The 25,394-nt window shown below is 40.2% G+C and overlaps 1 protein-coding gene and 1 long non-coding RNA gene across 2 annotated transcripts in view; one reads left to right on the forward strand and one right to left on the reverse strand.

Annotated features, from left to right (window-relative positions):
• Positions 1 to 25,394, reverse strand: part of LOC144597415 (uncharacterized) — a 63,242-nt gene that overhangs the window by 6,639 nt on the left and 31,209 nt on the right. The window contains exon 2 of the long non-coding RNA XR_013547748.1: positions 11,923 to 12,147. This is a non-coding gene — a long non-coding RNA (uncharacterized LOC144597415). The remainder of the gene's footprint in view (positions 1 to 11,922; positions 12,148 to 25,394) is intronic.
• LOC144597413 (hypoxia-inducible factor 1-alpha-like) overlaps positions 1 to 25,394 on the forward strand; it is a 40,284-nt gene that overhangs the window by 2,173 nt on the left and 12,717 nt on the right. Inside the window, exons 2-9 of the mRNA XM_078406763.1 lie at positions 12,600 to 12,790; positions 13,572 to 13,717; positions 14,001 to 14,085; positions 17,052 to 17,164; positions 18,785 to 18,987; positions 21,047 to 21,153; positions 23,088 to 23,235; positions 23,721 to 23,950. Of these exons, the coding sequence (XP_078262889.1) occupies positions 12,600 to 12,790; positions 13,572 to 13,717; positions 14,001 to 14,085; positions 17,052 to 17,164; positions 18,785 to 18,987; positions 21,047 to 21,153; positions 23,088 to 23,235; positions 23,721 to 23,950 (1,223 nt within the window). The remainder of the gene's footprint in view (positions 1 to 12,599; positions 12,791 to 13,571; positions 13,718 to 14,000; positions 14,086 to 17,051; positions 17,165 to 18,784; positions 18,988 to 21,046; positions 21,154 to 23,087; positions 23,236 to 23,720; positions 23,951 to 25,394) is intronic.

Genomic DNA, 25,394 nt, shown 5'->3' on the forward strand with positions numbered 1-25,394 from the left:
CTGTGTTCATGGATTTTAGTAAGGTATTTGATAAAGACCCTCGTTGTGTGTTAATCCAGAAGATTAAGATACTTGGGATCCATGGTGACTTGGTCGTTTGGTCTCAGAACTCACTTACTCGTAAAAGGTCTCAGAACTCACTTACTCGTAAAAGGCAGAGGGTTATGGTGGAAGGGTGTTATTCTGGCTGGAGGTTTGTGACGGGTAGAATTCCATGCTGGGACCTCTGTAGATCAGCTACAGAAATGGGTAGGGAAATTGCAGATGGAGTTAAATCTGAGCAAGTTTGAGATGTTGCACTTTGGAAGGTTGAATGTAAAGGGAAAGTATACAATTATGGCAAGACTTAACAATATTGATGTACAGAGGTGTCTTGGGGTCCCTGTCTATAGCTCACTGAAAGTGGCAACACAAATATATATGTAAAGAATGCATACAGTATGTGTAATGGCAGTTTCTATACCATCTCGAAATCCCACTGCGATAGCCATTACTTCTCGGGGATGAAATGTAATTATAGCTTACGCACATGTCGCACCCTGATATGACAAAACGAATCTTCCAAACTTCTTTTCTTCATTAATTGGTTTTATTAAAGTAGCACAAATCATAGAGTAATTCATCAGTTTCCGTACTTTATCAACTGTTCCTTCTTCAAACAATAACTAGAAATCTTGCAGTTATTACCGTGTGGTTCTTACAAATATAGATGGTACGAGCGTGTGGTGAAGAACTGTATGCTCACCATCCTCCGAGTCTAAACTGACCCACAACCTCTGTCGCCATGCTAGCCACCTCCCATCTAGACACTCCCCATTATGCATTAAGTCACACCCGCAAGTAGGCAAAAAAGACATAAACTAGAAATATTAAAACATAGCCGTAACACAATGACAATAACTGAATTAAGCATAAATGGCTCCTACAGTATGATTGAATTCATCAGTTGGGGCATGAGTATACGAGGCAGGAAGTCATATTGCAGCTTTATAGGACTTTCGCTATACCGCATTTGAAGTATTGTGTGCACTTCTGATATTCTCATTATAAAAAGGATGAAGTTTTACAGATATGGAGATGTTGGACAAACTTGGATAGTTTTCTTGAGAATCTCAGAGAGGAGACTCGATAGAAATATATAAAATTATGGTGCATGGTTATAGAGGAGACAGTCATAGGCATAGATAGGGGAGATAATCAGAACTTTTGTCCCAGGGTGAAACATCAAGTACTAGAGAGCATTGATTTAAAGTGAGAGGGGCAAAGTTTTAAACAGATGTGTGGGCCAAGATTTTTACACACGCGGCAGGTGCCTACAATACGTTGCCAGTGGTAGTGGTATAGACAGATATAATAGTGGTGTTTAAAAGGTTTTTAGATAGGCCATTTTAAGTGGAGGAATGTGGATCACATGCAAGCAGAGGAGATTAGTGTAACTTGAGCTCGTGTTTGCATGTACACTGTGGGCCAAAGGGCCTGTACCTGTGCTATATTATTCTATGTTCTGTGCATAAAATATAACATCTGATTGTAAATCTCTCACGGAGAAGCAAGTTCTGATATACACTCACTTGGCTTGTGAACAGAAACCTAAATACCTTGATTTATCATTGCACCATGAAACTATTTCTCTATTTCTAGTTACTAGTTTTAACACGTGAAATGTGATTGCTAAGGGCCTTAGAATCTTTGTATGTTTTGGTGGACCACTGTTATGTTTTCATCTCATTTGTATTTCTGTTTTTCTTTGAGTATGGTGTTTTGTTTTCCTGATGTTTATTATCTGAATGATGCCAATTTCATTTATCCATTGTAATGGAAAGGAATTTTTGGGAGATTTCTTATCTGTATTCTACACATGTCCACGACTCAAGCTATTTGACCGTGCCAGGCGAGAAAACCTTTAAAAGGAACTAAGGAGACTCCATGAGATGAGTGATATTGCATTCAGAGCTTAAATCTGAAGCTGGGGCTGACGTTTGGTGAGCCTTTTTGTTCTTCCCTCCCTCCTGGTCCAGAAGTTGATTTGGAACGTGTCCAAATCTGCAAGAACATGCTTTAAAATAAAAGGCCATAACTCTGCCAGAAGAGTTGCCAAGTTAAATCAAATTTATTGTCATCTTCACAAGTACGGTGATGCACAGGTACAATGAAAATCTTGTTTGCTGGAGCATCAGTGGCATACCAGACCCAGGTTCGATCCTGATATTGTGTGCTGTCTGCGTGGATGTGGCATGTTCTCTTTGTGATTGTGTGGGTTTATTTCAGGCGTTCCAGTTTCCCCCCCACATCCCAAAGATGTGTGGGTCGTAGGTTTATTGGCCTCTAAGATTGCCCATAGTGTATAGGAAGTGGATGAGAAAGTGAGATCACATAGAACTAGTGTGAACTGGTGATCGATGGTCGGTGAGTCAAATGGCATATTTCTACGCTGTATCTAAACTAAACATAGACCCAGACAAACACACAAAACCATAAAATTACCCACAAAAATTCTACAAGGTAGTAAAAAGAAAGAAAACTGCAAACAAGTAAGATTAGTGCAAAACAGAATTTAAAAAAACCAAGTGGAATCCATAGAGTTGTTGTGAGGGAGAATTAGGGTTGCACAGGTTTTTTCAACAACCTGATATTTGTAGCAAAATAGCTGTTCCTAAAGCTGGCACTGTGCCCAATGGCACCAGTGAGAAGGGAGCATGGTCTGGATGGTGGGGATCCTTGCTGATGGATGCCACCTTCTTGAGGCAGTGTCTCATACATGCTTTCTGCCACAGGCAATGATGGTCCAATTCTATACTGCCATCGTTGAGTCCGTCCTTACCTTCTCCATCATGGTCTGGTTTGGCGCAGCCACCAAGCACGACATCTGGAGGCTACAACGAATTGTTCAATTAGCTGAGAAGGTTGTTGGCTGCAACCTTCCCCCCATTGACGAACTGTACACTGCAAGGGTCAGGAAGCATGCGGGTAAGAATATCTCTGACCATTCTCACCCTGGCCACAAGCTCTTTGAGGCTCTTCCCTCTGGAAGGGGACTCCGGACTGTCAAAGCAGCCACCGCCAGACATAAAAACAGCTTTTTTTCCTGCAAGTAGTAGCTCTACTCAATAACCAAAGGTCTGTAGTCTCTTTTTGCTCTGGTTTATTTCACTCACATGTTTAAAGCGTAATGTTGTATTCTTAATTATTTACTGTATGTTCGTATTGTTACTTGCGAATGGAGCACCAAGGCACATTCCTTGTATGTGTACATACTTGGCCAATAAACTTCATTCATTCATTTCGATGATGGGGAGGGCTGCGCCCGTGATGGACCACAGACATGTGAATTTTCCGCGTTTTAAAAAATTCATTTTCTGCGCTTTTTGCATGGTTTCCACGTTTTTCACCTTGCCAATTAAACAAAGAAATCGGATCGAAAGAAGAAAAAAAACCGATGTATAGACTTGTAATGAACACTAGGTTGCTAGATGTTCCACGAGAAATCCCCCCCGCACACCCAGGAAGTCTCTCCGAAAATGTGGTACCCAGGCTGGCCAAGGCAGCCAATCTCAACCTCATCGGGACTTCCATGGCCGATCGGTGGGTTGAATTTGCAACCTGCGGCCGGGGCTCTGGAACTCCAGCCCAGCTGGAACCAGCAAATCTACCTATCTGCTGGATAAACCAGCAAAGCAATGGAACCAAGAGTGCCAGAACATCAGTGGTGGAACTGTAATGAGTAAATATTAAATTTAAGTGCAAGATTATATAACTAAATTAATTAAGACAGGGTTAAAATATAAAACACAGCAGAAAAGCTAATTACCACCTTTTTGGGCTGATTATCAATTAATGTGCAAATTTACTTCAATGTTATTAGTGTACAGTGACATATTCACATTATTTTGTAATGTCTATTTTTACTTTGAAATACACTAAAAGAGACTTGAAACTGGTAATTTTGTGTGTAAATTTTAAATAATTTTCCCATTTTTTGACCCCCGTTGTATGCCTAGCGCAAGCACTTGGCTCTTTTCCTTTTTTTTTTACCTCACTCACATGCCTGGGACCAAGTCTTTCCATTTTTACCAGAAGTTTAGTGTCATCGTTTGTCTTTTTTTTGGATGGAGTGCTTCTTGTATGAGCATTAGTATAAATTGTTTGTAATGAAAATGAATACTCCCGTAGTAGATGACATTTAATTGAGAATTTTGTTCATGAACATTGATAGTGCAAGATGTAAACAGATGGGAGGAGATGTTGATCCTGGGCATACAGTTTGTGATTATCAGATTAGCTGCCTTTTTGACGGTGCATTTCCTGATTGGCAGATGTTAGAATCATCAAGTTTTCTCCTCAGCTGCAGTTCCTTTGCTAAATGTTGAGCAGGATTTTTGCACCTTACCTTTTAGAATTGTTATTCACACCTTTTTTTAATCAATTAACTTCTAAGTAATAGGGGTAGCATAGTGGCGCAGCTGGTCGAACAGCTGCCTCACAGTGCCAGGGTCCTAGGTTTGATCCTACCTGCATGGGATTTCTCCCTGTGCTCCAGTTTCCTCCTATTTGAAGGTTTTGCAAATTTGAGATATTTGGATTCTTTTTCTAGCTCTTTGTTGAAAGACGTTGGTTGGTGCTGGAGTGTAACACGGCCTTTGGTTAAATGACCACTGCGTAATTGGGATGAGGTGACGTTTGTAAGCTTTTATTTATGATCCATTGAACACGAATCACTGTGTTGATTTATCCGTGATCAAGTTGAGTGATTACATGTACCCTGGAGTTGCCATTGCCCGCTTTTTCTTTTTTCTCTCTTTGGTTCACCACTGTCTTGTACCAACCCACCCATTTCTTCATTTAGGAGTACTGGATCAATTATATTAGATAATCTGTTCTGTCTAGGGAACTCAGTTGAGTTGATTTTGTCCTCTCGTCAGTGCTACCTGACCTGCTTGAATATTTGCAGAGAATTCCACAGATTCACAACTCTCTGGGTAAAAAAGTTTTTTCCTCATCTCAGTCCTAAATAGCCTACCCCTTATTCTTGAATGTTGACTCCCCAACATCGGAAACATTTTTCCTGCATCTAGTCTGTCCAATCCTTTAAGAATTCTGTATGTTTCTATAAGATCTCCTCTCGTCCTTCTAAATTCCAGTGAATACAAGCTCAGTCGACCCATTCTTTCATCATATGTCAGTCCCGCCATCCCGAGAATTAATCTGGTGAACCTACGCTACATTCCCTCAATAGCAGTAATGTCCTTCCTCAAATTAGGAGACCAAAATTGCACACAATACTCCAGGTGCAATCTCACCAGGGCCCTGTACAAATGCAGTAGGACTTCCTTGCGCCTAAACTCAAATCCTCTCGCAGTGAAGACCAACATGCCATTAGCTTTCTTCACTGCCTGCTGTACCTGCATACTTACTCCATGAAAGTGCAACACAAGTAAATAGAGTGGTAATGACGGCTTCTGGTATGCTTGCCCTCATCGGTCAGGGCATTGAGTATAAGTCAGATGTTGCTGCTTTATAGGTTAGGATGCATTTGGAGTATTGTGTGTTGTTATATTGTTTCTCCCCAGGGTGGAAAGCTCAAAAGACTAGAGGGAATAGCTTTAAGATGAGAGGGGCAAAGTTTAAAGGAAACATAAGGAACTGCAGATGCTGGAATCTTGAACAAAACACAGAGTGCTCGAGTAACTTAGGGGGCTGGGAAGCATTTATGGAGGAAATGGATAGGCAATGTTTCGGATCGGGGTCCTTTTGTTGCGTGGGGTACAGGAGACATTTTCTGTTTATTAGTTATTTTTGCATATTAATATTACTACCTTGTATCCTGCTGTAGTTTGGACACTATAGAGTTAATGCGATGCTTATGTAGGGGCTAGGCGGGGCTAGAGTGTGGGCAGTTGGGTACGTGCTGGCAGTGTGTGTGAGCCGAGAGGGTGCTGACAGGTTCAGCCAAAGGCTCCGCCAAAAGATTCATTAGCCAAGATGTAATCGGTTGTAGATCTTATTGACAAGAAGATTAATACAGATTTCTGCCGAAGTTATATCTGGCAGTTCGTATCGATCGCATAGACTGTGTGAAGATATGGAATTCCTAGCAAATCAATAACCAGTCGATGACAAGAGATATGCCAATATGTTTATTGTGCCTTCAAGTAATGATGACTAACTAATTCAAACGTCGAGAAGGTCTCTGTTATTGATTAGCTCGAGTCATAAGCTTATTGTTTCACCCGATCTATGCAAGTGGCAGCTTGGGAGCTAATTGATAGACGAGAAGCTGGCCGCTACACGGGGTATGTCTTTTTTGCGGAGAATGGTGGGTGCCTGGAATGGGCTGCCGGGATGGTGATTGAGACAGATGTGATAGAGGCATCTGCAAAGAATGAAGCGATATGGATTACGTTCAGGTGGAGGAGAATAGTTTCACTTGGCACCAATTTCGATACAAACGACGTGCTCCGATGGATCTGTTACTGTACTGTACTGTTCTACGTAATTAAGAGATGGTTTCTCCATTAGTATAAAGTTTTCAACAAGGGTGAAATCATTGACTGAGGTTAAGAAATCACCACTAATAACATTGGTAAGATTGTGCAAACATAGAAAATAAGGAAGCATATGGGGAAAAAAATACTTGAGCAATTTCTCCACTTCTGTAACAAATACAATGGTTTTTTGTTATGCAACTTGCATAATGGCATGGCTTCCACTATGTAATTGACAGTGTGGATAAGCAGCTATATACGCACAGAACCCAGGTGGTTTGATAGGTATAGCCAGGAATCTATACTGTTTCTACTTAGGTTGAGGTCATTTTATGAGTAATTTCTGTGCACATTACTACAATTGATGGAAGCAATGATTTGCAGGATTAAACAGTGATGCAGCTACTGGTTTTTCTGCCTCAAAACTTCAGCAACGCGGGTTTATTCCTGGCATTCAAAGCATTCTGTTTTTCAGAGACTGCATAATTTTCCCTTTGTGTTCCACTTTATTCCAACTTATTTACTCTGTAAATTTTGTTCTGTAGCAATCAATTCTATCTTTCTAGCAGTTGTTCGAAAATGCCTTTTTGCAAATACATTGTAATAATTGAGACTGAGATTGTCTTCCAACTGTGATCTTCACCAGAATCATTGAATCATTCTCATGCTTGTTAATTTGTTACTGAAGCCCTTTTCCATTTTATTTCAATATCTTTCTAGCCAGCCTACCCTGGTAACTTTGATATCTGTGCTTCTCTAATTCAACCCTCCCTGATTTTAATCATGCCAAGCTCTTGGCTGCTAAGGTACTAGTTTCTGAAATTCCCTCATTAAACCCTCTTTGCTCTTTCTATTGCAAATTATCTTGGGATGGTGTACTGCATTACGAGCACTAGGTAAATGTAAATTGCTTTAGCCCAGGTACAATTAAGGAACATACACATATCCATTTATAAATTTTCTCTTCATTAATTGCCTTGGTCTTGATGTACACATCACACAGAACACAGCACATGTTTGTAATTGATTTCCCATATATGCATATCCATGGTATTGTAATCTCAATTGAACATGAGCAAGCCCAATCAATAAACAGAAAATACATAAAATTATGTTCAGACTGCAGGAATTTGGTTTGTGGAATTTTATATGGGAAATAGTGTTTTTCAAATAACTTTTTTGAATTAATCACAATTGGTAGTTTTGGAATGTCAGGTTGGACCATTTTCTGTGCTCCAAGGTCGATATACATTGTTGAATAGCAAAGCCTTGTTCGTGATGCCTTCAATTAAATCAAATTAATTGGTTAGATGCATTCACTTACTTATTTTAATTAGATGGATTTAAGTTTTGAGTAGTTATTTCCTGCCAAATTTGATAGGAAATGGAATCTCAATTTGCATTTTTAAGATCAACAAGGTGCTCTGCAACTGAAACAGGATAATTTATTCACAACTTTGTCCCAATGTGTTAGATAAACTTGGTGGGTATTTTGTATGTGTGTCTAACAAGTGATAGTGTGTTGGCAAAAGAAGATACAATACATGTATATAGTGTGAGAAAATAACTGCAGATGCTGGTACAAATCGAAGGTATTTATTCATAAAATGCTGGAGTAACTCAGCAGGTCAGGTAGCATCTCAGTGTATATATATATATATATATATTACTATTGTCAGTTTGTTTGATTGTGTATACCCGAAATGCAGCCAAAACAGCACACGATAGTGCAACAATTCTAGGCCCCCCTTAGACGTTTCAGGTCTAGAATTAGTTTTTTTTCCTATTTTCTGTCCAATTTAAAATAATTTTCATTCACACTTATCGATTCTGATCAGAAGCTTGTACAAAGGACATATAGTAAAACATTGTTTCATCTATTCACCAGCATTTTCACAAATTGATGCAATTTCCAGCTTGATCTTTCTCAGAACTCTTAGGAGCAGATGTATTCCAGTGGTAACTTGTTCTTTGTTTTATTCTGATTTTTCACTGGAAGTTTATCACTTCCATTTAGTTTCTCCCTAAGTGTTTTGACCCATTTAGTTACCACCTTCTCTTGTGCAGTCATAAGGATTGAGGATGACTTGCCTTCATTCCTATGGGTTCTCGGGCGACTGGTGAATCATATCTGGGATGGCCAGGCAAAGTCCTGGTAAATGTCTTCTGCAGCTTTTCCAAATTCTCCAAGTACGGTCTCACCAATGACTTGCACAGCTGAATAATGATATTCCAACCATTGTACTCAAAATCCTTCCCAATGAAGACAAGCATGCCAAACATCATCTTCACCACACTATCCACCTGACCCGCCACTTACATGGACCATGCATCTATACTCTCAGATTTGTTTTCTGCCACATTCTCATTTGGTTTGACATACCAAAGTGCAACATCTCCCACTTGTCAAAGTTAAATTCTATTTTTCATTCCTTGGGCCACCTTCCCAACTGACCTAGATCCTGTTGTAAACCAAGATATCCTATCTCACGGTCTACTGCGCTATCAATTTTGGTGTCATTTCTAAATTTACTAACAATGGTAACTACAAAGTGCAAATACTGTACAGTGTGCAAACTCCACACAGACATCACCCGACGATGGGATTGCATTTATCTCTAGCACTGCGACAGCGATTCTGCTCCTCCATCATTTTTAGTGTCCCTCTAATTAAAGTGTATTTTGATCTTTCTCCAAATTCACTGAAACCTCACTTAGATTTTTTTTTTTTGTGGTATCTTCAGCATAAATATACCATGTTGCAGCAAATTTAACTGGCATTAAACAGAAATATGGTTACTTCATCCTGACCAAAATAAAAGTGATTTCTAATTTTACAATTTAATGGCACCTTGCTAAATCACAAAAACGTTAAGAAATTTGGTGCTACATCTACAATTTTATCCTTGTCCAAACTACATTTCAGAAATCTAATTTTATTTTCAATACATTTGTGCTCTTTATTACTTTTATGCCTTGTCTGAAGTTTTGTACAAAATTAGCTGTGGTTGCTAATCAAAATGGCAATTAAAATACATTTAGAAATTGGTTCAAACTTTGTATTTTGACATTCAGACAATTTGGACTTTGTAAACTAAGCCAGCATTAATTACCTTTGTAAGCTGCCTTCTTGGACTGTTACAGTCCTTGAGGTGCAAGTGTACCAATTGTCTTGGAAGCTGAGAACATCAAGAAAATTGTACATTATCTGGATAAATCTTTTGTTTATTTATTTATTTTTAGGTTTTATTTACTCTGTAAAGCGTCTGAGTTTCCAGAAAAGCGCTATATAAATTAAATGTATTATTATTATACTTAAATTTTATTTTTCGTTATTGGCCTCCTGGAGATTAATCGACTAATTCTGCTTTCCACTTCACTTTTTTTTAACCTTCCTTTGGCAGTTTGCTAAAACAATCACAAAACATATATGCATTGCTACAAAGAGCAAACAATTTTCTCTCAGCAATTACTAACAATCACTCTGACACCATAACAATCTATATCGTTATGGAGGTAAATCATTGTTGCAGGGATTTTAACTCTAGATTTACTTATGCAAATTATTTTCATTGGTATCGCACAGTTAAAATGAATGTTCTGGAGGAGGAAAGGGTGTGCAGTAGCTTTGGTATTCAGAAAAGAGGAAGTTGGTTGGCACCAGAGAAGGATGACACAAGCAAGATGTCAAAACTCCTGTCCTTACCTCTTGGCACTCTGTATAGCCACGCTGTTTCTTGACGTTTTTCTTTTCCAAGTATGTGAAAGTGTTGCCACTTCCCAAATTCATGTCAAACCTTTCCAAAACTTTGTCTAAACTCTTATAATTACACTCTAATTCTGACACATTTCCAAAATGGCTCTTATTAAATTTGTGAATGACATTCCATGGTGATGTGACAATAGTAAACTTTTGTCCTCCACTGATCAACAGGCACTGGCTGATTGCATCATTCTCCAGTATCATCTAGCTGACTGGGACTCCACTTGCCTGTTCGTATTCTTATCCAGTTGTTAACACAGAATCACCTTCTGCTTTGTCACCCATCGCCTAAACATCCTTTCTTTTTTTCCAATGTGCTACCTTCAACAACATTTGCAATCAGTCAGATTCCATGTGTATATTGATGACACATTATATATGGCCTCCATCTCCACTTACCAGCTGGTCCCAGTTGTTATAGTAGATGAGCAAAAAGCTTTCCTTTGAATAAATATTTTGAAGACATCAACATCATTGTCTGATCCACAATCATATAATCCAGGATGACCTTCTGAACACATACTCACATCGTCCAACCATTAACATCTGTATCACTAAACCACTATCACTTTTATTTTAGTATTGTGTCTTTAGGATAGTTGTAAACTGTTTTCTAGTGCTGAGGATGTGTGTGGTGGTTATTCCTATGGGCAGGGTGGAGCATCTTTCTCATGTTCTCAGGGGAAGTGCATTTATTTTCTTTTTTTGATATGTATAAATGGCCTGGATTATAAATTATACACTTACACCAAAATTGCAAACATTATCAAGGTTTAGATGTAATAGACTTAAAAACAGACAGTTCAGTGTGTAGTCTTGACTGGTAATGTAAGGTAAGTGTAGAGTGTATTTGACTGTGAAATGTAACGATAAATGGTGCAATTTTAAAGACAGGAACAGGGATTCCATTAACATATTATTTTAAGGGACCAGGACGATTTGAAAAGACAATTTACAAAAATATGAATTCCAAATGCATTGTGGAAAAGTGACAAAGTACAACTAAACAATTTGTTAGGCACCAATTTACTGGTCATCTTCACTTTTGGATTTTCTTCTAGTCTACTTTTAAATCCTAGTATCTTTTTTCTAGAATGTTATTTTTTGAGTGTATTGCTCTGTCTTGTTCTTGCTCTTATGTTAAAAACAAGATTATTACATGGATTATTAGTTTTGAGACAGTGGATAAAATGGTATTGAGCTATCCAAATTGATTTTTCCCGTACTATAATATATCAGAAACCATCTTTGAAACACTATCCAACTAATATTTTGTCTTACTGTAAGGCAGGAAAGCCATTCAATGGTTTTGTTAAAGCTCCCTCTAGTGATGAGTTTGGTGTTAGAGAAATCAAATATTCCAGCAGGATGCAAAACCAGGCCGCAATTAATTTCTTTCTCCCCTTCTATACCAAATCAACATTGGTAATCCTCTTTCTACTTTTTAGGTTACTGGAAAGTGAATTAATGTTTGATGCATCTTTCCTTTTTAACTTATGCTATTCAGGATTTTTTGGATGGATAGAATTGAATTCTAATTAAAAATAATTGAAAGACTTTTGAATGATTATGTTTAATACATCAAAAGGAGTTTAGCCCTTTGGGAAGCTGCTAATTAATTGCAAAACCCACACTTACGACAAACCTACATTTTGTTGTCAATGGTGCACTACTTACATTCACCGCTGACGTTCATGCACTTGCTCTGTTGGGTGTATCCCCATGTAAGATCTTCATTCGGAGTCCCATGCTGAAGCCTCAGTAGGAATGAATGATATCATTGCTACTCACTTAGTGGGAGTACAAAACAAGCAACACCCACAAGACGTCTCAAAGATCTTGATGAACGTGATAACCAGTTCAGGTATGCCCTCTAGTTGTCAATCCTTTCAAAAGCACTTCCTGGAGCATTAAAGATTCAAAAACTTACTTAATGAAACTTTAGATTTGCAAAAAACCCTAAAATATTTGACTAAACTTATTCAAAACTACAGCTGACAGTTTGGATGGTTCAAAACAGATAGAATTAAATCCAGGCAAGCATGAGGTCATGCATTTTGGGTTGTTTAACACTGGTTAGGTATTTTGTGCAATAAACGGCAGGGAGCTTTAAAGCAAAGGTGATCAGGAATCTGTAGGAAAGAACTGCAGTTGCTGGTTTAAATCGAAGGTAGACACAAAATGTTGGAGTAACTCAGCGGGCCAGGCAGCATCTCTGGAGAGACGGATTGGGTGACGTTTTGGGTCGAGACCCTTCAGGAACCTTTTGGTGCAAGATCAAAACTCACTATATTATGTTATTTATGTGAAAAATCTTCCAAACAAATTTCTAATGGTTCTTTTAATCTCAACAGAGGTAGCTCAGAGAGACGAAAGGAGAAGTCTCGTGATGCTGCCAGGTGCAGAAGAAGCAAAGAATCAGAGGTCTTCTATGAGTTGGCCCATGAATTGCCACTTCCACACAGTGTCACCTCTCATCTGGATAAAGCCTCTATCATGAGGCTGGCTATCAGCTACCTACGCATGAGGAAACTGCTCAATGATCGTAAGTTGTTTATTGATCGAACGATTTGTTATTTAAAGCTGATAAATATTGACTGTTTATTTGTGACTCGCATGAGATGTCATGAGTGTGATCCAAATACAAAAAGACCTGTGCAGTATTATTAGAAATTTACTGTTTTCCAGCAGTAATTATCTAACCTGCTGAGTACGAAAAAGTTGTGATATTAATTTATTCTCGCACAAGCTCATTGGGCCTCTTGGAAATCTGTGTCCACATGTTCATAACCTGATTTTTTTAAATGAAGCACTGTATCTAAATGGGAATTAGTTCATATCCTGTATTATAAATTCAGAATTCAATGCACAAGGGTCAAAACTAATTAGGATTTGATAAATCACAGTGTACTTCACAATGAGTTTTTCATTTAAACATGCTATATAAATACAAATTGTTATAATGAAAGCATTTTTCAGACTCTCCCTACATCCTGCTTTGTAAATTGAGCAAGACTTGTTAATTATGTGGAATACTGCCAGATTCAGGTAGCTTTTAAATGAATGTATCGTGGAGGGTTCGGTTTCTGTTAATGTGGACATTGAATGCTCTGTGGTGCTACTTGGATAAAGAATATCATTCACCTGCTATTTTGGTCTGTAATGTTTAACAGATGAATAGCTTTCTTTACTCTGCAATTTGGTGGCATTCAACACATGGTGTAATATAAATTCATTGTTCTCAAATCAACCAATTGGTTTTCAAATTTGAAATTGTGACTATTGACAAAAGGAATTTATTTGGATTTGTATCTTAACATTTACAGGGGATGCTGAGCTAGAAGCTGACTTAGAGAAACAACTCAACAGCTTTTACTTGAAAGCGCTGGATGGATTTGTCCTGGTGTTAACACAGGAGGGAGACATGATCTACATGTCTGAGAATGTCAACAAGTGCATGGGACTTACTCAGGTATGGATGATTATGTTTGCTATGTAAGTACTGTGTGGTGTGATGTGATCCTGTACAGAAAGGATGGATAATTTATTGGCATTTATGCAGGGCTTCGACCTGAAACATTGACAGTTCTTTACCTCTCAAACTGCTGAGTTCCTCCAACAAATTATTGTTGCCTTCTCCAATTGTTTTGCTAGTTGCTTGCAAATCTGGAAGCCTGTCTTTTAATGCTTTGTTTTAACTAATATTCTTAATTACTTATAATTATCAATATTTCTCTTTACTTTTTATTAAATAGTTTGAACTGATTGGGAACAGTATTTTTGACGTCACTCACCCATGTGATCATGAAGAGATGCGGGAAATGCTTTCACACAGGCAAGGTAAGAAAACAGCTTTGGTATTAATAGATCCAAGCATTATTAAAGACTCGCATAATTAGGACTGATTATTATTGTACTTTGTGTATTTTAGGAACCTTTTCCATACAGGGTGGGAGCAGGAGCAGGTCACTTTGCCCCTTCAGCCCTGTTCTGTCATTCCAAATGATCTCAGCCTTCTTCTGTCGTATGTCTTTTAGACCTGCAGCTCCGTTGAGGTGAGCCAGGCCAATGTGTCATCGTGCAGGTCAATCAGACCTCGTTCACCATTCGGTGGCCGGTATTTGGGGCAACTGGTGACTATGTGCTCCACTGTCTGTTGGGTCCCCGCACTCGCAGAAGGCACTGTCCACGAGACCCCACCTCTTCATCGCTACTCCATAGTGTCCGACTCCTGTCCTCAAGCGATTGAGGGTTATCAACTGCTTTCGGGGCAGGTCCTGGCCAGGGACGTCCATGGGTTCACCGATGTAGCCTAGATGGTTCCGCTGACTTCCACTGGTCTCTCCATCTCGTCTTGACCCAGGCGGCCTCAGCCAATCTGATTATAACTTGTATGAGAAAATAACTGCAGATGCTGGTACAAATCGATTTATTCACAAAATGCTGGAGTAACTCAGCAGGTCAGGCAGCATCTCGGGAGAGAAGGAATGGGTGACGTTTCGGGTCGAGACCCTTCTTCAGACTGAAGAAGGGTCTCGACCCGAAACGTCACCCATTCCTTCTCTCACGAGATGCTGCCTGACCTGCTGAGTTACTCCAGCATTTTGTGATTATAACTTGTATCTATTCCAGATTACCCCAGTAATCATTTGTACCTTTACTATCCATCTATAATTGAACATTTCCCCACATTGTTAGAAACAAAGTAACAAATGGGAAACATGCAAATACTGTAAATTAGTATGCATAAATAACCATTGCCATGGGCTGAGCAATGAAACAAAAATGATACATTAAATTTCCTAGTGTCAAATTTAAATACATTTCTCTTAGTCACAGCATAATTTTGAAGCTGTGAGTTTAAACTGAAATAAAAATAACTGCTCATTTCTAGCCTGTGGGCATTGAAGCACATGTTCTGCTATATGTTGGGTCTTCAACATTTATAATGTATTCGGTTTCAGTGTTGCATCATGTCAAATGAATCTAGCTCAACAAAACATTGTGCTTCCTGGGGATATAAACCTGACCAAATTGTTTACCTCAGAATTTACATGTTAAATTGTTACAGATTTTAGTTGTCCATAATTTTTGTGTGGCTAAGTTATTAGTGTTCACAAAGTTGGGATTAATTTAATGACTTTATTTCACTGTGAATCATGGTTCAAGATAAATGTTTCCAAATCATTTTAGCAATGAAAAACTAGGACACAATTCATATCTCGTAGGCATTTTTTTCTTCTTGTTTGACTGGATGGCATACAAAGAAAAAGTTTTTCACTGTACCTCCATACACCTGACAATAATAAACTAAAGTAAAAACTAATACCAAACCTGGGGCTGTGGCAAACATTGAGTGTCTTAACATTCAACTGCAACAGGACATAGATTAGCAGGTAAATGGAATTCAAAAAGGAATGTGAAGTGTTTTCATAATGTCAATCATACCTTATTAGCCAATTATGTTTTGCAACATACTGGTTTTGCCAAGCAGTCATACCAATAAAAAGCAACAAAACACAAAATACATTTTAACATAAACATCCACCATTGTGATGGAAGGCGAAAAAATATTCAATCTCTTCCCTCCTTTGTTCTCCTGCGGTCGGGGCTTCGAGCCTTCCGTTGATGGGATGATCTTGACTCCCGTAGCCGGTGGTCAGGCCCTCTGTATCGGGGTGACCAGGCTCCTGCATGGGGGGGGATCTTAGCTCCCCGCGCCGGGCGATCTACCCCGGGTCGGGGCTATTCTCTACCTGAGGCTGCGAGCTCCTCAATGTTGAAGTCCGCAGGTCACAATTGGAGCGTCGATCCCAGGCAAGGGATCGCAGGCTCCGATGCCAAGTCCACGGCCTTGCGGTGTAGCAAGGCTGCCAGCTTCATGATGTTAGGCCGCAGAGCGACCGGAGATACGACCCGGAAAACAATCGCATCTCTGGCAAGGTAAGAGATTAAAAAAATGTTTCCCCTGACCCCCTTCCCCCGCCACATAAAACAAACCAGAGAACATTAACACATACTTTTAAAACACACTAAAAATAACAAAAAAGACAAAAAAACAGACAGACCATTGGCGAGGCTGCCATCGCTGACAGCGCCACCTGGTGTTTTGGGAGAAAGAAGGGGGAGGCAGTATAGAAAGTATGCAGAAACCAGGGGGATCTGAAGTTCTACAAAAATGACAGAAACTATTAATTGAGTAAAGAATTTAAGAATTATGGGTTTCATATATGGATCTTTAAATACAAATTAAGTTGAATCTTAAAAAAACTCTGATTAGGCTCTGACATCCCTTTCTATTCACTTTACTTGAGACAGGGTGGGAAGATCCTTGAAAGGAAAGAGAAGAAATTTATTAGAATGTTTCTTGGGATAATGATATTAATTAGAAAGTAGGTTTGAAAAACTCAAGCATAGGATTGAAGAGAGACTTAATAGGAATATATGATGAAATAAGATTAGGAAAGACAATCTGTTTCCCTTTAGCTGGTGGTACAAGCCGAAGACATGGATTTGCGGTTTTGGGCAACAAAAATAGGGCGAAGTGAGGAAGGATTCTTAATCCCCAGGAGAGGTGATGGCCTTTGAGAGTGGTGGAGGCCAAATCCATTGATTTTGCAAAAGGAAATTGTATGGGCACTCAAGGGAATAAAGACTTCCAGACGTGTAGGGGGAGCAGAATGATTGAATTCTCAACATGGAATCATTGGCCAAGTGGCCACCTCCTGTGCTCTAACAACTATGAATCACTGTTTCTGCTTTTGGAACCTATGTTTTTAACACTGGTTGTGGTGTCTGAATTTTAGGACTTCTGAAGAAGAGAAAGGATCAGAACACCGAACGCAACTTCTTCCTGCGGATGAAATGTACTTTGACAAGTCGAGGCCGTACTGTCAATATTAAATCAGCAACATGGAAGGTATGAGGTTTGATTCTAATCTAGATCTTGCTTCCTTTTCTAAATGTGCAGGTTTGGACATGCAATTTCTCAGATATGAAGCTTCAAATGTATTTCGCTATCTTGATGCAGAAAATATTTCTGACAAAGTTTTAGCATAAACACTATCAAATAATACCATGGAGATGAAGGGCAAATCCTGAGAGGATAACAAACTCATGGTTGGGGGGCGGGGGGGATATACAGGATTCAGAAGCAGCAGTTAAGTTATGTCGCTGAACAGAATTATAAGTTAAGTTTAATGATAGCAAATGTGGCATATGGAGGAAGAAAATTAAAATATCAACATGAACACAATGGGAATAGTTTTGTGACAACCTAACAATGGATCTGAAGACAATCTAGGATTTTAGAATAGAAACTAAATCTATTGGAGCGCAACAATCAATAAAAGCTAAATGGTTAATGGAAAACAGTGACAAAAAGGTAGAACACCCTATGCTTGAAAGTAATACTATCCTTTAATCAAATCAGACCTTCCAACACTTGATTTTATAAATTCAGAATTTTACATCAAAATAATATGGCGCATTGCGCTACTACATTCATGTGTGAAAAACAACTATTATTTCCAACAGTCTGTAGTTCTTGGCCTACATGTACAAGGTCAGGGCTATCATGAGGATATTCGGCAATTTATAGAAAGGTTATTGAACAGAAATACTTTTTGCAACACAAAGTAAAAATTGTTTTGTTTTGTTTTTTTCTATTTTGCTTTTTCCTAACACATCCCAATTCTCTTGCTATTGAACAATGGTCATAAAATGTATGACTAAGTTATGAAGAAAGAGTTTCACTTAAAATGCACATACCTAACATTGAGGACATATTTGCTCCAGTGCTATTCAGCAGCAAATCACAATGGTCCATGTCCCCCCCACTCCCACTCTATCTCCACTCCCTTCCCCCCCATTCCCTTCCTCCACCCCCCGACCCCAACTCTCCCCCCCCATTCACCCACCCCATTGCCTCTCAAAATCAACGGGCCTCAAGCTATGTGGCCAGGCCAGTGGTTGGGCGAGCGGCGAGGCCGGGCCAGCGATGGGCAGGGCGAGTGGCAATGCATGTGTTTTGCGGAAAATTGTGAGGTGAAATCGGAATGGCAGAAATGAAATAAGAAAGCGGAAAATTCCCGCCAAATTTGGGAGGTCTGTCAAATGCCTCCAAATACCAAGTCCCTTTCTGTTTATCAAGGGAAGTACATACATGCTAGTGTCAGTGCTGAGTAGGACTGAATAACGGGAAACTGAGATCGATTTGAAAGTAGTTGATGCGATCCACCATCAGGGAGGAGGGAAAAACTGAGTTTGGGAAATTAGCGTTATACCACAGGTAAAAAAAAAATGCGGTAGACCAAATCAAACAGATCATTTAAGATGCTCCCAGTGAAAATCAAAATGGGCGATAATCTCCAAAGATGACCCTTTAATGATTTGAGAAAGTGGTTTACACGGGTATGGTATTTCATGAAGGCAAATGTTATTAAAAAAATAAAGGCCTAAGTTAAATATGCTTAAATTGTCAAATTATTTTAAGGATGTAAATCGTAGCAATTACCAAATGCTGACATGTCTTTTGCAGGTCCTTCATTGCACTGGGCATATTCAAGTGTACAAATCCAATAGTGAGCAGACGCACTGTGGTTACAAGGAGCCACCTATGACCTGTCTTGTTTTGATCTGTGAACCTATTCCACACCCATCGAACATCGAGGTCCCACTGGACAGCAAGACATTTCTGAGTCGTCATGGCCTGGACATGAAGTTTTCCTATTGTGATGAGAGGCAAGTTAAGAGCTAATAGTGATTCTTTGCGGATGTTTAATGTATTCCATTATTGGGATTGAAATTATCAAGATTTTATTGCATTTGATTAGTTTTCAACTCTTAAAGTAGATCAACAATTCAGTGGATTTCCGGGGGATCTTTTTGAAAAAAGGGGTAAAACAGGTAAAAACCCATCCCCCGTTCCCCCCATGACATGACACTAGCTATTTCCTCCCTACTCTCCTTGGGCTTGGGCTTGGGCTTCGCCCGCTGTGGACCGTCCGGTGCGGCCTGCAACCACAACAACCTGACTGCGGGCGAGGGACAGCGGGAGAAGGGAAAGACATTGTGGCCTTCCATCACAGTGAGGAGAGAGAGGACTGGAGGAGACTCACTGTGATGGATGTTTCTTTGATGGATGTTTCTTTTTTGTGTGTGTTTTTGGGGTTGGGTGGTTTGAGTGCCTGTTTGATGTTTTTATTGTTGGACTGTGTTTTTGGGGGTTTTAGGGTGTGTGATTTGAATGCCTATTGAATGCTTCTATTGTTGGACTGTGTTTTGGGGGGGTTTTGGGGTTGGGTAATTTGGGTGCCTGTTTAGTGCTTTTATTGTTGGACTGTGGGTGATTGAATTAACATTTTGTTAAAGATGGCCGCGCCGTTGTGTTTGGCTGCCTGCCACTGTATGTTAAGAAAATAACTGCAGATGCTGGTACAAATCGATTTATTCACAAAATGCTGGAGTAACTCAGCAGGTCAGGCAGCATCTCGGGAGAGAAGGAATGGGTGACGTTTCGGGTCGAGACCCTTCTTCAGACTGATGTCGGGGGTGGGACAAAGGAAGGATATAGGTGGAGACAGGAAGATAGAGGGAGATCTGGGAAGGAGGAGGGGAAGGGAGGGACAGAGGAGCTATCTGAAGTTGGAGAAGTCAACGTTCATACCACCGGGCCGCAAACTGCCCAGGCGAAATATGAGGTGCTGCTCCTCCAATTTCCGGCGGGCCTCACTATGGCACTGGAGGAGGCCCATGACAGAGAGGTCAGACTGGGAATGGGAGGGGGAGTTGAAGTGCTGGGCCACCGGGAGATCAGTGGCGTTAATGCGGACCGAGCGCAGGTGTTCAGCGAAGCGATCGCCGAGCCTGCGCTTGGTTTCGCCGATATAGATGAGTTGACATCTAGAGCAGCGGATGCAATAGATGAGGTTGGAGGAGGTGCAGGTGAACCTCTGTCTCACCTGGAAAGAATGTTTGGGTCCTTTGATGGAGTTGAGGGGGGAGGTAAAGGGACAGGTGTTGCATCTCGTGCGGTTGCAAGGGAAAGTGCCCGGGGTTAGGGTGGTTTGGGTAGGAAGGGACGAGTGGACCAGGGAGTTGCGGAGGGAACGGTCTCTGCGGAATGCAGAGAGGGGAGGGGATGGATGCCACTGTATGTTTCTTTTTTTCCTAGTCAGATGTGCAGCACTTTGGTCAACGTGGGTTGTTTTTAAATGTGCTATACAAATAAATTGACTTGACTTGACTTGACTACTCTCAATCTAAATGAAGGGACACAACCAGCAATGTTGACTTGTCCATTTCCTTCCAAAAATATCTACTGACTAGCCAACTTCCTCCAGCTAATCCCTTTTTATTTCTTCAGATTCCAACATATTTAGTCTCTGGAGGGAAGAGGTAAAATGAGCCCAACAAATCTTTTTGTCATGACATTTGAGACCCAAAGCTGTTTGCACTTGTTGGAAGGGTAGGATAGTGAGCAAAGGGTAATGCGTTTTTAAAGATTAGAGAAACGGTGGAGCATGGTCTTTGGTACCATGATGTTCCAGGAAAGAGCGGTGGTGGCAGGCAAGAGAGGAATCAAATAGTGCTTTATTTAGTCCAAACAGATAAGGTGAAGAGCTAAACCAGTTGACTGAGTTACTCCAGATTTCAGGTTAAATGTATCCATTCCATTTGAAAAGACTGTCTTGAAAATATTAAATTTTAATATAGATAACTGGATTGAAAGAGCTCATTGTGCAATGCAGTGCTGCATCTGAATTATTTTCTCTGTGTATTCTTGTAATCCTCCTTACAGAATAACTGAGTTAATGGGCTACCAACCAGAAGAACTGCTGGGTCGTTCAGTCTATGAATATTACCATGCCTTGGATTCAGACCATCTGACCAAAACCCATCATGATCGTAAGTTGTCTTTGAATAACTTCTTGCTTTTATCTTCACTACATATTTATTGGCATTTTGGGCCAGAACCATTTTGACCAAATGTCATTAAGCAATGATGGTGTCTCATCCCGCAGGCACAAATCTGGATTAAATTTCTGTTCAGTTAAATTTCCAGAAAGGCTTCATTTAATAGTATATTTGTTTTGGTCCTAGATACAGTGAAAAAACCTTTGCGTGCTATCTAGTTTAAACATACTGTGCGTGAGTCCAATCAAGCTATGCACAAGGACAATGGGTAGTGCAAAGTGAAAAATACCAGATTTCTGAAAATAGTGTTTATAACATTACAGCTACAAAGAAAGTGCAGATTAAAAAAAGTGCAAGGGCTTCAATGAGATTGGGATTGCACCTTTAGTTTGAGTGGTCCAATCAGTAATCAGAAGATAGACACAAAATGCTGGAGCAACTCAGCGGGACAGGCAGCACTCTCGATAGAAGGAATGGGTGACTCAGTCTGAAGAAGGGTCTCGACCCGAAAGGTCAGAGGAGAGGGAGATACAGAAATAAGGTAGTGTAAGGTGTGAAAACGAGACAAAGATCAAGGAAAATGTAGAATAGATCATTGTTAGTTGGAAGGGAACAAAAAAGCAAACATAAAATATAATCGAGGACAGTCAGACTGGTCAGAGAACTGGGAAGGGGGGATGGATGGAGAGCAAGGGTTACTTGAAGTTAGAGAAATAAATATCCGCTGAGTTACTCTAGCATTTTTATGTTTATCTTCGGTTTAAACCAGCATCTGCAGTTCCTTCTTACACAGTAATCTAAAGATGGTATTGGTATGTATTTTTTGTATATTCTACCCGATGGGAGAGGGGGAAGCAGGAATGACTGGGTTGTAAATATTCCTTGATTATGTCGGCTGCTTTCCTGAGGCAGTGTGAAGTATTGATGCCGGCTGATTTGTGTGAGCGATTGGGCTACATCCACAAATCTCTGCAATTTTGTGTGGTCTGGTACAGATTTAGGAATTCCTGAAAATTACACAAAGTCAGGTTAGAAACCTAGAAAATAGGTGCAAGAAGAGGTCATTCGGCCCTTCGAGCCAGCACCGCCATTCATTGTGATCGTGGCTGATCATCCAGTCAGTAACCTGTGCCCAACTTCTCCCCATATCCCTTGATTCCACTAGCCCCTAGAGCTCCATCTAACTCTCTCTTAAATCCATCCAGTGATTTGGCTTCCACTGCCCTCCTTGGCAGAGAATTCCACAAATTCACAACTCTCTGGGTGAAAAAGTTCCTTCTCATCTCAGTTTTAAATGGACTCTCCATTATTCTAAGACTGGCCCCTGGTTCTGGACTCCCCCAACATTGGGAACATTTTTCCTGCATCTAGCTTGTTTAGTCCTTTTATAATTCTGTATGTCTCTATAAGATCCCCTCTCATCCTTCTAAACTCCAGTGAATGCAAGCCTAGTCTTTTCAATCTTTCCTCATATGACAGTCCCGCCATTCCAGGGATCAATCTCGTGAATCTACACTGCACTGCCTCAATTACAAGGATGTCCTTCCTCAAATTAGGAGACCAAAACTGTACACAATACTCCAGATATGGTCTTACCAGGGCCCTATACAACTGCAGAAGAACCTCTTTACTCCTATACTGAAATCCTCTCGTTATGAAGGCCAACATGCCATTAGCTTTCTTCACTGCCTGCTGTACCTGCACTCCAACTTTCAGCGACTGGTGTACAAGGACACCCAGGTCTCGCTGCACTTAACCCTTACCTAACCTGACACCATTGAGATAATAATCTGCCTCCTTGTTTTTGCCGCCAAAGTGGATAACCTCACATTTATCTACATTGTATAGGTTGTTTGTGAATGCTTTGAATTGTGAAAACCTTGATTGTTTAACCACAATTTAGCATGTTTGTTTTTTTCCTTAAGTATTTACAAAAGGCCAAGCCACCACAGGCCAGTACAGGATGTTGGGAAAGGAAGGTGGTTATGTTTGGGTGGAAACTCAGGCCACGGTAATCTACAATTCAAAAAATTCCCAGCCTCAGTGCATCGTCTGCGTGAACTACGTTTTGAGGTAAGCATTTATAATAACAATGGTGATGATTCTTACAGAACAGGAATAATCTTCAAAGTATACAATCTTCCCATCTCTAATTAAAATAGAGAACCAGAAGCTATTTTGCATGTTATGAACAAAACATACCTCTTCATGGAAATTGCAGTTATAAGCCCCTCTATCCAAATGTTTCAGTGCAGTGCAGTACGTTATCTATTCATACCAACAGTAACACCGGAAGAGAAGTGAGATCATTGTAACCTTGCGGGTTTGCGTTTCTGAACCAGTGTGCCCTACTTTCACCTGGAACGCATGGCAGAAGACAATATGGAGTGCTGTTATTTTAGGAATGTAGTATTCATGCCTCACATTATAGTTCCTTAAGAACTGAAGTTACCATGTATGCACAGATGCACAATTCATAAGAGTTCTGATGTTTGAAGTGATAGGCTCCACTTCATTATTGTGAAACTGGGGGCTAAATGTATCAATACTTCTTTCAGTGGTTTAGTTGAAAAAGAAGTGGTTCTTTCACTGGATCAGACTGAACGTGTAACAGCTGAATTCGCTGCCACTGAGAAGGCTGAGGAACCTGTTAAGGCAACAACCGATCAATCCACAAAAGAAGAAGCCACCAATCTGTTTGACAAACTGAAGGAGGAACCAGAAGCTTTGACTCAACTTGCACCAGCCGCAGGCGATACAGTTGTCTCACTGGACTTTAGCCCTTCAGGTTGGAAACTATCCCCACCATCTTGTGTTTTGGTGATTTTTGCATTTTGCAGAGGCAGAAAGATTATGCAGCAGGCATTTCTTTCAGTTATAAATTTCATCGGATTTAACCAGTTTAACACCTCTACTGAGGGCTAAGGGAATCAAGGAATATGGGGAAAAAGTCAGAACGGGGTACTGATTTTGGATGAACATATTGAATGGCGGTGCTGGCTCGAAGGGCCGAATGACCTACTCCTGCACCTATTTTCTATGTTTATATTAAGTAGTGACTGCAGTTTATTGTTTTTATCTAATTTTGAGGTGATTCTGACCTACCCCTACTAAAGTAACCTTTACCGTAACCTTTACACAAGTTGAGTGAAGTGTACAAATTAAACAATCTTTTTTACTTTACAAAATGAAAAAAATCTCCAAAGATTAATTCACAGAAATTATTTAAATGATGGCATTCTTATAACATTCACTTCAAAAGTACTTTACTGATTTAGCTACATTTAGACACAAATAACCACATCTTAATGACAATTAGTTTTATAATATTGTTTGGGAAATTGTTTGGCTAATTGTAAAACAGTTTATTATAACACAAAGTTATTATATGACACAAAGCTGGGTGGCAGTGTAAACTGAAAAGGATGTTAGGAGGTTGTAGGGTGACCTGGACAGGTTGAGCGAGTGGGCAGAGATGCATGGCAGATGCAGTATAATATAAACATAGCACAAAAAGTAAGGAAATTTGTGTTTGGTAGATTATTTCTTTGTTGTAACAATGCTTCTTGGCAATAAATCCTATACCGTTGGAAAGCCTGTTTATTTCCCTTTTAAATGGTGCCACATTTGTAAGGAACATGCATTTGTGGGATGAGCAGCAGAGCTGAGTATATGGGTTGCGCCCATGAAATATTTGCCAAATCTTCTCTGCCAATGCCAAACAGCTTATTCTGCTGTTGCTATTGACTCTTCTTTTGAGCTTCTGGTACCCCCAGGTGCTGACAATCAGGTGCCTGATTGGCACCTGATTGGCAGCATCAGTGAGCATGGGCCCTGCTACGGTGGTCAGTAGGTGTCTGCTCCAAGAATCGGCATGCCACGTTTGACTAATCTGGATAGGGCCCGTGCGATAGGGCAACTTCAAGCTGGTGTTCCGCAAAACCAAGTTGCGGCATTATTTGGAGCCTAGTACCATCTCCAAAGTGAAGGCCAAGTTCCATATAACGGGGGGTGTCAGAGACAGGCCGCGAAGTGGGCGTCCGAAGAAGACGACACCCGAAGAAGACCGTTTCCTCACCCTGTCATCACTTAGGAACCGTAGGCTGTCTACAGATTTGCAGTCAAGGTTTGCAGTACGATATGGCCGACGGCTCTCTGCCCAGAAAATTCGGAACAGACTGCACGCAGCCGATCTCCGGTCTCATAGGGCTGCCAGGAGGCCTGCCATGACT

Source organism: Rhinoraja longicauda, chromosome 10, assembly GCF_053455715.1.
Source record: "Rhinoraja longicauda isolate Sanriku21f chromosome 10, sRhiLon1.1, whole genome shotgun sequence".
Classification (NCBI taxonomy): domain Eukaryota; kingdom Metazoa; phylum Chordata; class Chondrichthyes; order Rajiformes; family Arhynchobatidae; genus Rhinoraja; species Rhinoraja longicauda.